The sequence below is a fragment of the Muntiacus reevesi genome, chromosome 1, assembly GCF_963930625.1.
Source record: "Muntiacus reevesi chromosome 1, mMunRee1.1, whole genome shotgun sequence".
Lineage (NCBI taxonomy): Eukaryota > Metazoa > Chordata > Mammalia > Artiodactyla > Cervidae > Muntiacus > Muntiacus reevesi.
The window spans coordinates 48,456,259-48,472,036 of record NC_089249.1 but is presented as its reverse complement, the minus strand read 5'-3'; the positions used below and the strand labels follow the sequence as shown (position 1 = coordinate 48,472,036).

At 50.1% G+C, this 15,778-nt stretch overlaps 1 protein-coding gene and 1 non-coding gene across 2 annotated transcripts in view; one reads left to right on the top strand and one right to left on the bottom strand.

Moving 5' to 3' along the window:
• The window catches only part of NTF3 (neurotrophin 3), a 75,335-nt gene extending 60,626 nt beyond the window's left edge, over nucleotides 1-14,709 (top strand). The window contains exon 2 of the mRNA XM_065923380.1: nucleotides 13,642-14,709. Within this exon, the coding sequence (XP_065779452.1) occupies nucleotides 13,642-14,424 (783 nt within the window). The 3' untranslated portion in view covers nucleotides 14,425-14,709. The remainder of the gene's footprint in view (nucleotides 1-13,641) is intronic.
• TRNAR-CCU (transfer RNA arginine (anticodon CCU)) lies at nucleotides 12,040-12,112 on the bottom strand. Its single transcript has one exon. It is a non-coding gene; the product is annotated as a tRNA-Arg (tRNA).
• Nucleotides 14,710-15,778: the final 1,069 nt, after the last annotated feature.

Genomic DNA, 15,778 nt, shown 5'->3' with positions numbered 1-15,778 from the left:
CATAGATCTATGTAGAAAAAGGGAAGAGTTCTGTGTTATAGGCTACCTCTTGGGCTGAGTGAGGCTGCAAGGGCTCCAGCCATCTCACAGTGTAGCATTATGCTGCACTGATCCCAATTCCCCTGTGCCTCCCAAACGAAGTTTGTCGGCAAATGCCTTGTCGGCAGTTTTCCCTCTGAGTGTCCTTATATTTACTTTTCTGGTTTGTTCCAGATGGGCAGCACAGCTCTGGGCCTCTGGAGAGCTGGCTCTGGTTCTGACTCCTTCACTAATTTGTCACCGCATATGGGGCAGGTTGTTTTTCTGCTGTAACCTTCACATTATGTGAGATTCTGGTAGATGCCAGTGCTTGGCTCGGTAGCTTTAAAAGGACATGGAGAAGCAGGAAGGACCAGAAAATGAGGCCAGTACTGAGGTTGATTTGACTGCTGAAGAAATGGCTCAGGGTTGGCAGAAGGTCCTAGAAACACAGGGTATTAGAAGCTTTGAAAAACTCTTTAGTTCAAGAATTCTTCACCTAGGATCTGTGGGTCTCTGGATTAGCTTTGGGGAGCCTGTCAACTGCCTGGAATTTTTTATGCAAGCTGTCTCCTGTGTGTGCACATGTATTTTTTTAGGGGACAGTTTCTTTCATTTTTTGTCACATTCTAAAAAGGTCAAAAATGGCTGAGGACCACTTTAGTCCACCAGCATTCTGTTATGTGATTCTTAACCAGGAGGGATAAGGCCTCCCCAGATGGTATTTGGGAAAGTGTGAGAGCTTTTTTTTGGGGTTGTCACCACGTCTGAGGGACATGATTGACATTTAGTAGGTGGGGGGCAGAGCTTCATGGGTGAGAGACAGAACCGAACAATGAAGAACTAACTGTCCTGCCCAAAATACCAGCATCAGCCCTGTGGGAAAAGCTTGTTAGGAATTGAGACCCTGGGATGAGCCATGACTATGGGCTCCTCAGTGGCCACAAAGCTGGTCAGTGGCAGAGTTGTTTTTTATTCACAAAGAGTGCCAAGCAAGGGTCCATATATATATATATATATATATATATATATATATATATATATAATTTTTTTTTTTTTTTTTTTTTTAGATTTTTTTTGATGTGGTCCGTTTTTAAAGTCTTGATTGAATTTGTTACAATACTGCTTCTGCTTTGTGGTTTGATTTTCCGGCCTCAAAGCATGTGGGATCTCAGCTTCCCAGCCAGGGTCTGAACCCATACCCCCTGCACTGGAAGGTGATGTCTTCACCGCTGGGCCAGCAGGGAAGACCTGAGTCCACAGTATTTCACTTCTCCTTGTCGATATGCTAAAATCTATGGAAACCAAATAATCAGAAATCTGTGTTATCTTCCAAAATCCAGCAATTAAAAAAAAAACAACAACCCTGGGTTGTTGGTTTTCTTTACCATCCATTAAGGATGGGGGAAAGGAATGGGTAATATTTGGGGAAACTAAAAGCACAAATAAGTGAGCCCACCTGCCTGGCATTGCACAGATATGCTTCTCAGTCACTGTGAATTGGTGATGCCCAGCCTTAGGCAGGGTAATGACCCCTTGCATTTCAGAGGACCTGTCTTGGAGGTCTCTTTCTCTGAATAAGGAAAGAAGTATTAGGGTACCAGCATGGGGCTCCCCACCTTGCTCCCTGAAAGCAGGTGGCAGGTGCCTTAGCCTCTGTGGAATGAGTTGGGAGGTGGTCTGCCGTATTGGCTAAAAACACAGCCTGAGGGTCACCCAGGGCTCTGCATCCTGGCTCTGCCTCTCGGTTGATGTGTGATCTCAGAAACAACAATTTAATCTGTCTGTACCTCAGTTTCCTGACCTGACAAGTGAGGTTGATCATTGTATCTGTGAAGATGAATTAAGATAATCCATGTAGTGTCTCTCAAAGTCCCCAGCATATGGTGGGGCTCAGTAAATATTAGCTATTATTATCAGCAATTATGAGGACTGTGTCCGTTCTGAAAGACAGCTTTGGGTCCAGAGTGTTGGTGCCAAAATTGCTTTCAGAGGGCAAGTTCTGGATTGGTTTCTGGTTTTGCCCAGCTGCCCAGAACCTGAGTCGGTCAACAGTTTGGGTCTGGATCATAACGTTTACAGAGAAGGCAGTGGCACCCCCACTCCAGTATTCTTGCCTGGAAAATCCCACGGACGAAAGTTCCTGGTAGGTTGCAGTCCATGGGGTCGCTAAGAGTCAGACACGACTGAGCGACCTCACTTTTACTTTTCACTTTCATGCATTGGAGATGGAAATGGCTACACACTCCAGTGTTCTTGCCTGGAGAATCCCAGGGATGGGGGAGCCTGGTGGACTGCCGTCTATGAGGTCTCATAGAGTCGGACATGATTGAAGCGATTTAGCAGCAGCAGCATAACGTTTATGAAATGCCTGCCACACACCTGGGTTTGGCTGGAAGATGGATTTTCTTCCTGTGTGTTCATCCCAGCCTCCCTTAACAAGTGGGCACAGAGAGCCTCAGGAAGCCTCCATGCAGGCGCCTCTCCTGTCCTGGTTTCTGGACCTGGCAGGGAGTTCAGGTGAATGATGGTGGCCGGGCGAGCCGTGGAAGGGACACCCAGCAGCGTGGAAGGAGACCTTGGCCCTCCGAGTCCCCAGACAGCGTGGTTTCCTAGAAGAGACATCCAGACCAAAGACAGACGAGGACCATGTGCCAGTCCTTCATCCTCCTGAACGGAAGGTGGCTGTGGGCCGGGGTTTATATTTGATACAAGCCGCATGGCCAAGCCTACCCTCTGACCACAGTCACTGTGGCCAAGTCCTCGTGGGGCCAAACCATCATGGTTTGGGTTGACCCCAGCCTTGCTGCCGCTACTCTGGCGGTGCGGTCATAGGTCTGGGCCTTCCAAGCCAGCTGTGGTCTTGGTTTGGAAGAGGCATCCTGAGGGCGAAGGGGAGTCCTGCCTTGGCATTTCCTTTCGCTCCCCGCTCTCAGGATGAAGCCGACTTCCTTAATCCTGCCATTTTGAGACCCACCCTTGGCTGGTTAGACAAAGTAGATAATTGATCATCATCATGATTATAATGATTAAAGACTGATAGTCATAAGCTTTCCAATACAGCTAACTTACAACTGGGTGTGTTATGCATATGCTTGACACAGAAACCCAGCTCAGACGCAAGGCGAACGTCTAGAAAAGGAAGTTTCACTTGCTTGGGGTGATTACTCTCTGATGCTAAGAGTTTCACGCCAGCCGTACCCCCAACTCTCTGTGTTACGGAAGCAATCGCCCCTTGTGTGTTTCCTCACTTGGAAAAATGGAGTTAACCCAGATGCAGAAAATGAAACTGAAATCAAGATGTCTCAGCATATGAAAGGATACAGGAATTTGGAAATAACTCGACTGTAACCTATTCTATCTTGGGAAGCTACAGTATGTGCACACACACACACAAGCCCATGCACGCACATTTCTGAGCACAGTGGCAGATGAGCATTAGTGCCCAGAGCAAAGAAAACAGAATTTACTACAATCACCATTGTGACCAGTAGCTGGATTGATTCAGACGTTCAATGTGCACATCTTTCCGTGTTCACGCTCCGGCCACTGAAATGAGAGTTGGTAGGACGGAAAGGATAAAGTGAATCTAGGCTTCCTGCGGCTTGTGTCGGCATCCCAGGCTCCTTTCAGATCTCTCTGCCAAGACGGGGCCAAGCCAGAGGGTTCCCTGCCCGGGAGTAACCATGCTGCCTTCCTCTCAGCGCGCAGTGCACTTTGTTTTGACATGTGCCATACCTTCCGTCTCTCACGGCCTTGGGGCCCAAGCAGGGGGTGCTTTGAATGATGTAAAATTCCTCTTCCAGTAGCTGTGCTGAAGCAATTCCCAGCTCTCGACTGACTTCCAGCTCAGGGCGTTTCACTTGGTTTTGGGGGAGGTTGGTTCCTCATCCCGTTCAGGGGTCTCCAGTCTTCACTTACGGGCTTCCCTGGTGGTTTAGTGGGTAAAGAATCTGCCTGCAATGCAGGAGACCCAGGTTCAGTCCCTGGGTGTGGAAGATCTCTTGGAGAAGGAAACAGAAACCCACTCCAGTATTCTTGCCTGCAAAATCCCATAGATAGAGGAGCCTGGCAGGCTATAGTCCATGGGGGTGCAAAGAGTCAGACACGACTTAGCAACTAAACCACTACAAGTCCTCACTTTCTGGCCTCCAAGAGGGACCAGTTTCAGCAATTCCTTTCTGAGGGAGGTGTCAGCCTTCTCAGGTCTCTATTTCGTCCTCCCTCATCCCAGAACCCTCCTTCCCTGTTGACCGCATGTCTCATTTCCACCGGGAAGCCAGTATCCCCTGAAAGCCAAGGAGCTTGTCTTCCTTTAGATACTGGCCAAGGGTTGTCTGTGTCAGTGGGTTTCTGAACCTGGGTTCAGAAAGTTTCAGTAAGAGGAGCTGTGCAGAGTGCATGCTTAAAGTCACTCAGCGACCCCACAGACTGTAGCCCACCAGGCTCCTCTGTCCATGGGATTCTCCAGGCAAGAACACTGGAGCAGGTTGCCATTTCTGCCCCCAGGTGTGCAGAATGAGGCGCTTTTAAGGAACAGGGTGGGAATCCATCTCCCTGCCTCTGCTGTTGCCCTGTATTGAGGCTGTGTGATGCACACCTACCCAGGTATCAAGGGTCTCACATGTAGTCTCACCAAATACAGCAGAGTGGTGAGTCTTTTTGGTTTTGGGGGGAATTTAGACCATGCCCGCCAGCATCTTCGCTGAGAGTCGTGAACTGTTCTCTGGCCTCAGCTCCATTTCTTACCCTCTCTAGAGTTCAATTTATGTATTTTTGCCCGATGGCTCAGCAAGCAAAGAATCTGCCTGCAATGCAGGAGACACAGGATATGCGGGTTCGATCCCTGGGTCAGGAAGACCCTCTGGAGGAGGGCACAGCGACCCACTCCAACATTCTTGCCTAGAGAATCCCATGAACAGAGGAGCCTGGCGGGTTGCAGTCCATAGAGTCACCAAGAGTCGGACATTACTGAAAACGCACACGAGTGCTTCCTAAGACAGGGAGTGGTCAGAGTGGCCACCCTTGGAGATGTGCTAAGAGTGAGCGAGGTGGGTCTGAGGGACACACATGGAGCCTTTGGGGAAATGGGGCCCCGGACACCCGCCCGGCCTGTACTCCGTGAGTTCATTTCTCATCCGATCCTCCCAGCCACCCCAAGTCGCTCCTTCCCTCCATCCTTCCACAAGTGTTTCCCTCTCTGTTGGTTTTGGATTCATCTCGCCCCCAGCGAGTTAACCTAAGTGTTTCCAGGCTAATCTCATCCCGCTCCTTCCAGGTCGCCGGCCCCTCGGGGGGCTGGGGAGTAATTGGTTTGTCCTCACCCGTGTTTGTAGCGCCTTCCCCCTACGCGTCATCTGTGCATTTTAATTAATCTGCCACTTTTTCCTCTCTCTTGCTTCCGGATCATTAATAAAGAGATTAAGCCAAACCAGACTGATCCCCAGCGGAGGCTCCGCTGGGACCCCTCTCTCCCAGCTCCCAGCTGGGGTCAGGGGTCAGAACACCTTCCTGTGGTCCCAGCCGACTCATTTTAAGGCCTTGGGACCCGTGTTCAGAACAAAGCCAATTTGAATTAATTTTGCAATTAAAATAGGGGAACGAACCTAGCCGGGCCTTTTATATAAAGGCCTTAGTTTAATATTTCCACCACATTCCTTTCCCTTTTGTCATTCGGCTTTAAATCTCTCGCCTTCCCACCTCTCTCCTCTTCCACTCGCTGAACAAGATATGAGGATTATCTGGCAGGATGTGGTCTTTGGGGCCCTTGGCATTCGTCAGAGACCAGGTCATCGCTGCAGCAAGTCTCCAGGGAATGAGGTCCTTCTGGCCGCAGCTGGCCAGTGTGCTGGTTCACCCCAGCCAGGAAGCACTCTCATCCCAGACAGATGTGGCTGCCCTGGATGTAATGAAACCTCTTGAATTCACATATACAACACTTGGCACATTAAAAAGCATTTCCACCTTTGATCTCATGCCTCCTGCCCAAGGAAAGCCAGAACAGAGCCTCTGGGCCTTCTGTGTAAGTCACATCCCGAGTTCCAGCACTGGGACCAAACCCAGGGTCTGAGGTGGTACATTCATGCCCCACGATGCAAAGCATGCGACAGCCACCTGCAAGAGAGACCGGAGGAGACCCGGTTTTGTTTCATTCCCTGGGGAACACTTTGCTAGGGAGTCTGGCAGGAGGAAACAGGAGTGGTGGCCTCAAACCCCTGGAAACTGCGGAGAGCTGCCTGGAAGCTTCTTGGAGAGGTGATCAGCTTGCCAGGTTGAGTTGTCCTGACTCCAGGCTTGGAACTTGAGTATCCTCTGGAAGGTGTGCGAGCCAGGACAGACAGACAGACAACAGACAGCACAGGGCCTCTGCCACAGAGCCAGACGGCCATCCCATCTGGGCTCTGCTGCCTGTTAGCTAATTATTAAACGTCCGCATGCCTTGGTTTTTCCCCATCATTAGTACCTACCTCCGAGGGGTTATTACCAAGATGAAAGATGCGGTGTCAGTACCCCACCCGGAGCGTTTTTGTGTTTGGTGTTCCCAACGTCCAGGCTACAGATTCACTCACCACAGCTGCAACAGGTGCACTAGTGGTAAGGAACCTGCCTGCCAATGCAGGAGTTTGTAAGAGACGCGGGTTCAGTCCCTGGGTCGGGAACATCCCTTGCAGAAAGGCATGGCAACCCACTCCAGTATTCTTGCCTGGAAAATCCCATGGACAGAGGAGTCTGGTGAGCTACAGTCTATGGGATCACGAAGAGTCGGACATGACTGAGCAACGCACGCATACACAGGTGCAAAAAGCAAGGTCTCCAGGTTTGTGACCGGGAGGTGGCGCGCCATGCCAGGGAAACCCAACAGCGATGGCCACTGTCTGCCACGTGTGGCCTGAAAGACCTGGGTTTCTGTGGCCTCGGACCCTGTACCTCTGTCCTCAGCAACTTCTCTTCCATTTCAGCTGCTTCTTGCAGACCCCAAGCCACTCTGTGTGTGTTGTACACTGAGCCAGAAAGGAGGAATCAGAAATTGCTCTCTTTTGAGTATTTTGAGGGATGGTGAAACCTTGTAGGAATGTTGCTCCGGGGACTGGGAAAACACCATATGTGGGAAAGCATTTCTGAGCGAGGAAAATAGCATCTGCGAGTTGGTCGGGATCTTGGAAAAGTCTGAGCGGGGGAAAGGGGCATTGGGGAGAGTGCAGGAAGGGGGCTTGCTGGGGTCTTTAACAGGTCTTTTTCCAATTATAGCCGAGAAGAGCCTGGGGACCCTGGCCTGCTGCAGAGCCAGGCCTGTATTTTCTTTGGGAGAAGAAGGCAGAGTTGATTGGCTTCCAAACCAGGCTTGGCAGAAGCCCAAACAGCATCCCAGGCCAGGAAGCCGTGTCTTGGTAGGTCTTGCCTGCTGTCGATGCTCATTCAGTAAACAGACCTGGAGACTCCATGACAGAGCAGCCCTGGGCCAGACAACAAGGCCTGGGGTGTGAGAAGGGTGTGGCCGTGTCATCCCAGAGGTGACATGCAGATGAGGATAACACAGTAGGATCATTGCTTGAACGGGGGTCTCTGTACCCTGCAGTCACCACTCGCAAAGGAGCGTAGAAGTCTCTCTGAACCGAAACCTTCACTGATGCGCCTTGCCGGGTACTGTCTTCCCTCTCCACACCCCATGCCAGGGAGCTAGACCTCTGATACCCAGTGTGTGTGCGTGGAGGGCAAGGATGCAGCATCTCTGCTGCCACCGATAACTCAGGTTCACATTGATCCAGCATGTCCAGTGGATCACTCTGTGCCGGGCACGGTGCTGAGAACTTTCCTAGCAATGTCGTGATCCACCCCGACAGTGACCTTGATCATGCTTGAGCCTTGCGACCTCTGTTGCACTTAAGAACCAAATCTTGAGCTTCCCTAGTGGTCCAGTGGTTAAGAATCTGCCTGCCAACGCAGGGAACACGGGTTCAATCCCTGGTCCGGGAAGATCCCACAAGCTTTGGGGCAGCTAAGCCCATGTGCTACAACTACTGAGCCTGTGCTCTGGAGCCCAGGAGCCACAGCTGCTGGACCCTTGTGTCCTAGAGCCAGTGCTCCACACCAAGAGAAGCCACTGCAGCGAGAAGCTGGAGCATCTTAACAAAGAGTAGCCTCAGCTGACTGCAACTAGGGGAAGCCTGAGCAGCGATGAAGGCCCAGCGTAGCCAAAAATAAATTAATTAAATTAAAATTTAAAATAATTTTTTAAAAAAAGAGCCAAATCTCCCCTGTCCATCTCTGCGTCATGTAGCTGTGTGATCCTTACGCGGCTCACTTTACACCACACCGGGTCTCATCATCCTTAATGGTGAACATGAGATGGTTATCTACCGCCCCTTCCGCCTTCAACATCTGTGTTAGGGTGCGTTTTACTAGCAACATTCTTGGGCTTGCTCTGTGCAAAAAAGCTGAAAGCAGATTATCAAAGTGAAGTCTGCAGGAAGCCTGCTGGGTTTTAATGCAGCCTTGCAAATAATCTAGAAACACTTACCAACCTGCAGCTGATTCCAAAGTATCATGACAAGGTTTTTGGACTTGATGGCAAGAGACAGTCTAGACCCAGAAATGCCTTGAACCTATGCCGAGGGGCATTTGGGAGTTTTTATATCATTCATTTTGTTCATCTGTCCTCCCCCCATCTACCTCCACCAATGCTGGCCAGATGTTTCTGCAGAATTTGTGTGTTTGGAACCCCAGGGCGTGGCAGGGTTTGCCTTGGGGCTCCCAGAGGTAGATGGGATGGTAGAAACAATGCAGTCTCCATAAGTCTCTGTAGAAAATCGAAAAGCAATAAATCAACTGCACGTCAGTCTGCTTTGTACGATCTGATCACGGGGTTGAGCAGTTTGCAGTGTTGGTGATGAAATCTTCCTCCCTGACGACTCTGACCTCCCCCCCCCCCCAGCCCTGTTGCCAAGGAGAGCAAAGAAAATGGTCTCAGGGGCTTTTCTCATGGTCCACAACCCCAGGCCCTCCCAACCAGGTTGCACTAAAGTCACAGCTCCTGTTCACAGCCCTGCTCACATCACCCTGCCTTATGGTACCCTGTGGCCTTTGCGCATCTCTCTTGACAAACAATGACTTTCCACTCCTTTGTTATTGTTGTTGTTGTTCAGTCATTAAGTCATGTCCGACTCTTTGTGACCCTATTGACTGCAGCACACCAAGCTTCCCTGTCCTTCATTGTTTCCCGGAGTCTGCTCAAACTCATGTCTGTAGAGTCGGTGATGCCATCCAACTATCTCATCCTCTGTCGTCCCCTTCTCCTCCTGTCTTCGATCTTTCCCAGCATCAGGGTCTTTTCCAGTGAGTCAGCTCTTCACATCAGGTGGCCAAAGTATTGGAGCTTCAGCATCAGTCCTTCCAATGAATATTCAGTGTTGATTTCCTTTAGGATTGACTGGTTTGATCTCCTTGCAGTCCAAAGGACTCTCAAGAGTCTTCTCCAACCTCGACTGTTCGGAAGCATCAGTTCTCCAGCGCTCAGCATTCTTTATGATCCACCTCTCACATCTGTACATGACTACTGGAAAAACCATAGCTTTGACTATACGGACCTTTGGCGGCAAAGTGATGTGTCTGCTTTTTAGTACACTGTCTGGTTTTGCCCTAGTTTTTCTTCCGAGGAGCAAGCACCTTTTATTTTCATGGCTGCTGTCACCATCCACAGTGATTTTGGAGCCCAAGAAAATAAGTCTGTCACTGTTTCCATTTTCCCCCCATCTATTACGTTAACACAGTTTCATCAAGCCAAACCATCTTAGTTCCTACAGCCACGGCGTTGCACAGGGGCCCACACTCAGAAAGGGGACCTTGAGCTCAAAGTGTAACACTCTGTGGTTACCATCTTGAAATTCTGCAGAATTTTATCTTTGTGGGTTTTGTAAGTGAAGCCTCATGGAGCCGTGGAACATGTGCCTGGGGGTTTGGAGCGTGGCTTCTAACATGGTCACACCTCCTGCCACCACTCTGCCTCTGAGAAATGTTTGCTCTTGGCCCTGCAGCCTTGGGAGCTGGTTCTGCCTTCAGCCACCCTCAGTCCATCTCTGATCCACTGCACCCACTTTGTATTCACTGTGGTGTGGACTCAGGGGAGAGGCAGACACAGACAGGAAGGAGGGGGCCCCTGGCCTTGGAGGACAGAGTCTAGTGAGTAAACTGCGTCGTGCCCAGAGGGCTGTGCAAGTGCCACCATGCCATGGGCATGCAGAGGGGATTGGGCTGCTGTTAGCAGGGGAGCCTGATGGAAAAGATAGCTTCTGAACTGGGTGCTGAAGAGTGAGCAACATTTCAGCAGAAGAGGAGGCGATGAGAGTGTGCAAAGGGAAGGGCCACATGGGTTGTAAAGCTTATTTAAGTGACTGCTGAACAGTGAGCCGGACTGGGGGTGGGGCATGGAGCCCAATCATGATGTCTGAGACCGAACGCTGGTCTCGGACTGCGGAGACCCCCCCCCCGCCCCCCACTTCCTGTGTCTCTCCTCCTCTTTAAACTGCAGTTTGGGGTTTCCTCATCTATAAAATGAAGTGAAAAGTGAAAGTGTTATTCGCTCAGTCATGTCTGACTCTTTGCAACCCCATGGACTGTAGCTGCCAGGCTCCTGAGTCCATGGGATTCTCCAGGCAAGAATGCTAAAATAGGTTGCCATACCCTTCTCCAGGGGATCTTCCTGATCCAGGGATCGAATCCCGCTTTCATGCTTTATAGGTAGATTCTTTACCATCTGAGCCACCAGAGAAGCCCATATAAAATAAAGGAGTTAGAGTAAATGCCTTTTTGCTTCTAACACCCTTTGGTTCCATACGCAGGCCACTCCCCATAAAGCAGCCCAATCCATCAAGGCTCTTCCTTCCAACTCACTCTTGCAGTGACCTTACCAATGGACTCTTATTCCACCTGGGACCTCCCTCCACTCACCTCACTTGTTCAGTATCTGTCTGAGCAGGTAGCCTGCATATTCTTAGTTGATGGATATGGTGCTTGGGCAGGTGGGTGGGGGGGCAGGGTGCGGTTCATAAATTGTTTCTTTTTTTTTCCCCCAATTATTTTTATTAGTTGGAGGCTAATTACTTTACAATATTGTAGTGGTTTTTGCCATACATTGACATGAATCAGCCATGGATTCACATGTGTTTCCCATGCTGAACCCCCCTCCCACCTCCCTCCCCATCCCATCCCTCTGGGTCATCCCAGTGCACCAGCCCCGAGCACTTGTCTCATGAATCCAACCTGGACTGGCGATCTGTTTCACACTTAATAATATACATGTTTCGATGCTGTTCTCTCAGATCATCCCACCCTCACCTTCTCCCATAGAGTCCAAAAGTCTGTTCTATACATTAAATTGTTTCTTGATAGCCTCTCCATCCCAAATTATTTCATGGCATCTGTCTTTTTTAGTTCTAGTTGCATGGATGCCATATTTTTTGTGTTGTTCAAGTTTCATTCTGTTGGGCCTGCAAGATTGAAGGGGAAAATCACTTTTATCTGGAGTTGGGATGGGGAGATTAGTTATTCCATGGGAACCATTTTCCCAGGTTTATGCTGTTCCTGGGGGGCCATCTCTAGGTGGGGGCAGCAAAGCTAGAATCCTTCGCTCAGCCTTGACCTTGAAAGAATCAGTTGTCCAGAGATTGGTTCCCATGGAAGGAAGATGCTCCCCTTATCAGAGAAACAGGCTGGGAGCCAGGAGGAGGAAGCTGGAGGAAAGTGACAGCAGCGTTGCTGGCCTCTGGGGACACCAGAGCAGCTCTTCAGGCAAAATGGGGAAAGAGGCCACATCTGTGAGTCCTGGGAGCGAGTTAGCTTGGGCGGGCTCAGACGCAGATTCTGAGCCATGGTAAGCAGGACGGATTTTCTCCTCTTTTTTATAATTGGTATTTTTATTTATTTATTTGGCTGGTCAGGGTTACAGCACACAGGGTCTTCTAGTTATGGCATGCAGAATCTTTAGTTGTGACATGTAAACTTCTAGTTGTGGCTTGTGGGATCTAGTTCCCTGCCCAGGGATCGAACCCGGGCCCCCTGCATCAGGAGTGCAGAATCTTAGCCACTGGACCAGCAGGGAAGTCCCAGGACTGATTTTCTGTGTCTTGTGCCACCTTTGTTTATTTCCCTTCTCTTCTTCCCCTGGGTTTTGTAGTCTTTCTGGAAATACCCAAGGTGAGCCAAGGGAAGGATTTGATTTTCCATGCTTAGAGCTTTAAAGAGGAAACGACAGAGCCCCGGGGACGATGCGGCGGCTGCAATGGTGGTGACAGCACGAGCACTCGTGGCGGGTGGGGCGAAGCGCAGGGCGCTGGGGAGGGTCTGAGGAGCGGGAGGAGCGGCCACGCCTCCCGCACCAGAACCCTCTCCTTCCAGGGCTGTGCTTCCAGGGCTGTGCTCTAGGGAGGGAGTGACCAGCATGAAGGTATGTGGAGATCAGCCCTCTAATTCCACACAGACTCGGCAGAAACCCCAAGTGGAGGCTCCACTATGGCAACAGAATGAAAGCGTTGATGAACAAGATGCCACTGAACCAAGGAGACGGCAGAGTTAGAAATAGAACCGTTGAAAGAGGAGCGTTTGATAGTGGGAAACTTAAACCATCAGACAAGAGAAATCGACAGGGACGCTTGCGCTTCCGGGCAAGCGCCCATTCATTTGAGCTGAGACTCCACCTTCTGCAGGCAGTGCTTCGGGGAGTCTGCTGTCTTGGGAAGGGGGCATCTGGGGATCAGGTGGGCACGTTGGCAAGCATGCTCATCAGAGAGCTCGGCAGAGAACCCTGACACTCAGGCCGTCTCACAGATCACAGGGGCAGGAGGACTGCTCTGCCAGGCTGGCCAACGATGACCCCTCTCTGATGCTGCAGATTGAGGGCAGCTGGCCCAACCCCAGCCTCAGGGTATTCACTCCTTCCAGAGACCCCAGGGGCCGCAGCGAAGTGGGCAAAAGAACTCTGATTCTTGACACAATTGCAAGGCTGCTGCTGCTGCTATTTTTAAATTAGAAACATAGTGTATGCCCCTTTAGAATTTTCAGGTTCCGTTTCTTCATGAGATGGCGCGAGATGTGGTCTTTCCAGGCTCAAGGGACATTTAAAGAAACGGCAGGATGTCACGCTCACCCAGCAGAAGACTGCAGATGGTAGACCTCAGGTGCATAGGTGACAGGTACTGTCCATCTGAGAAAGATCCAGCCTGAATGCCCAGAGGTGACCTCCTCTGCCGCTCTCCTCGGGAGAGACCTGACTCTTCCAGGCTGTAGCCCTTCAGTGATTTTCTTTGTGTTTGTGAGACAGATTATTTTGCCCTCTCTTCTCTCTTACCCACAACACACACACACACCCCTCTTTCCGTCTCACCCAGCCACACTGCTGGAAGAAGGATTGTTGGGTGAAGGCACTTGGACATCTAGGAGAGAAAGAGGGGAAGGGGAGAGGAATAGACAGCCTGTCTCTGGCCATCACAGAGGCTTTTTGATGCTCTCCTTGTATGGTGGTACTCAGCTCTGTCCTGCCTCACAGGGATCCCCAGGCTCAGGTATCTGGTCCAGAAATGACACAGATGCAGCCGCCACCACCTGCTATTAACACCCGTGTTTCCTTTTCAGATCTTACAGGTGAACAAGGTGATGTCCATCTTGTTTTATGTGATGTTTCTCGCTTATCTCCGTGGCGTCCAAGGGAACAGCATGGATCAAAGGAGTCTGCCGGAAGACTCACTCAATTCCCTGATTATCAAGCTGATCCAGGCAGATATTTTAAAAAACAAGCTCTCCAAGCAGATGGTGGACGTTAAGGAGAACTACCAGAGCACCCTGCCCAAAGCGGAGGCCCCGCCCCGAGAGCCCCCCAAGTCGGAATTCCAGCCGGTGACGGCCATGGGCCCCGAACTGCTGCGGCACCAGAGACGCTACAACTCGCCCCGGGTCCTGCTGAGTGACAGCATCCCCCTGGAGCCCCCGCCCCTGTACCTCATGGAGGATTACGTGGGCAGCCCCGTGGTGGCCAACAGAACGGCGCGGAGGAAGAGGTACGCGGAGCACAAGAGCCACCGGGGCGAGTACTCCGTGTGTGACAGCGAGAGCCTGTGGGTGACCGACAAGTCGTCGGCCATTGACATTCGGGGACACCAGGTCACGGTGCTGGGGGAGATCAAGACCGGCAACTCCCCCGTCAAACAATATTTCTATGAGACGAGATGTAAGGAGGCCAGGCCTGTCAAGAACGGTTGCAGAGGAATTGATGATAAACACTGGAACTCGCAGTGCAAAACCTCCCAGACCTACGTCCGCGCGCTGACGTCAGAAAACAACAAACTGGTCGGCTGGCGGTGGATACGGATAGACACATCCTGTGTGTGTGCCTTGTCGAGAAAGATCGGCAGAACATAACTTGGCATCTCTCCCCATATATAAATTATTACTTTAAATTATATGATATGCATGTAGCATATAAATGTTTATATTGTTTTTATATATTATAAGTTGACCTTTATTTATTAAACTTCGGCAACCCTTACAGTATATAAGCTTTTTTCTCAATAAAATCCGTGTGCTTGGCTTCCCTCAGGCCTTCTCCCATCTGTTAAACCTGATTCTGTAACCCGGCTCCCAGGAGCTGCCCTGTAAAGTCTGTGTACACCACTATTTTACATTCAGTATTGTCAAAGGCCGTGACTGTCGTTTTAGTAAACTTGTTGAAATCGGCTGATGTCAGAGTTGTGTGTAGACACAGTTCCATGCCCCCTTTCAGGATACATCATAATTGATTCGTTAATTAAAAGAACTGGTACCACTTCCGCCGCAGGGATGCTCATCGGCTCTTAATTCTGGCGGGCCAGCTCACTGTCCAAGAACCTCCTCGCCTTCCTCTGCTGTCAGTTTTTGCCAATTAGAATTATGATCTACTCTGATGTTATGGTCCCAGAACAATAACAACGAATCTGGCAGTTTTCATTTTGGAAGTTTCTTTTCAGCACATTTGTTGTTTGGGGGTTTGAGATTGTTAAGGGTTGAATTTCTTTTTTTTTTTTTTTTCCCTTGGCTTCGATTTTTGTTTTGCTCTGTGTAAAAGTGGTTTGCATCTTCTGAGGCACATAGGAAAATGTTTTTTTAACTATTTGTAACAGAAATAATTGTAGAGTTACCGAGGAGCAGCAGTGGAACGTGAGTCATCTGCACACAGAAGAGAAATGTGGTCCTGATAGATTCTCCAGGAGTTTCTTCTGCCTCCCCATCCTCTGCTGACTCCTCCTGCAGCCCCACGGGGAACTGATGATAAAGGCTGGTGCTGCAGGAGGGAGTCAGACCTGGGCTCAAATTCCAGCTCCTCCCCATGACTGCAGGGCTTTAAAGGCAGCCTGAGCCCAGGTTTCCTGGAGTCAGAGTCAGATGTGGGGATTGCCTACCCCACAGGCTGCCATGGTTAGGCCCCATAACCACGGTAGGCATCCCAGAGTCCCAGCATGGTGTAGATATTCAAGAATAGAAGTTCCTTACCCTTCCCTCCTCTCCTTCTCCTTACTTAGGTATTGTGCTCCTCTGTATGGTTTTGATTTTAGGGTTTCATTTTGTTCTCCCCACCCCAGCTTGATTGAGATATAATTGACATGTAACACTGTGTAAGTTCAAGGTTTGCAATGTGATGATTTGACACATGTACATATTGTGAAATGTTTACCACCGTAAGGTTACTTGGCACACCTTTCACCTCATGTAACTGCCATTGTTGTTACTGTGGAAACAT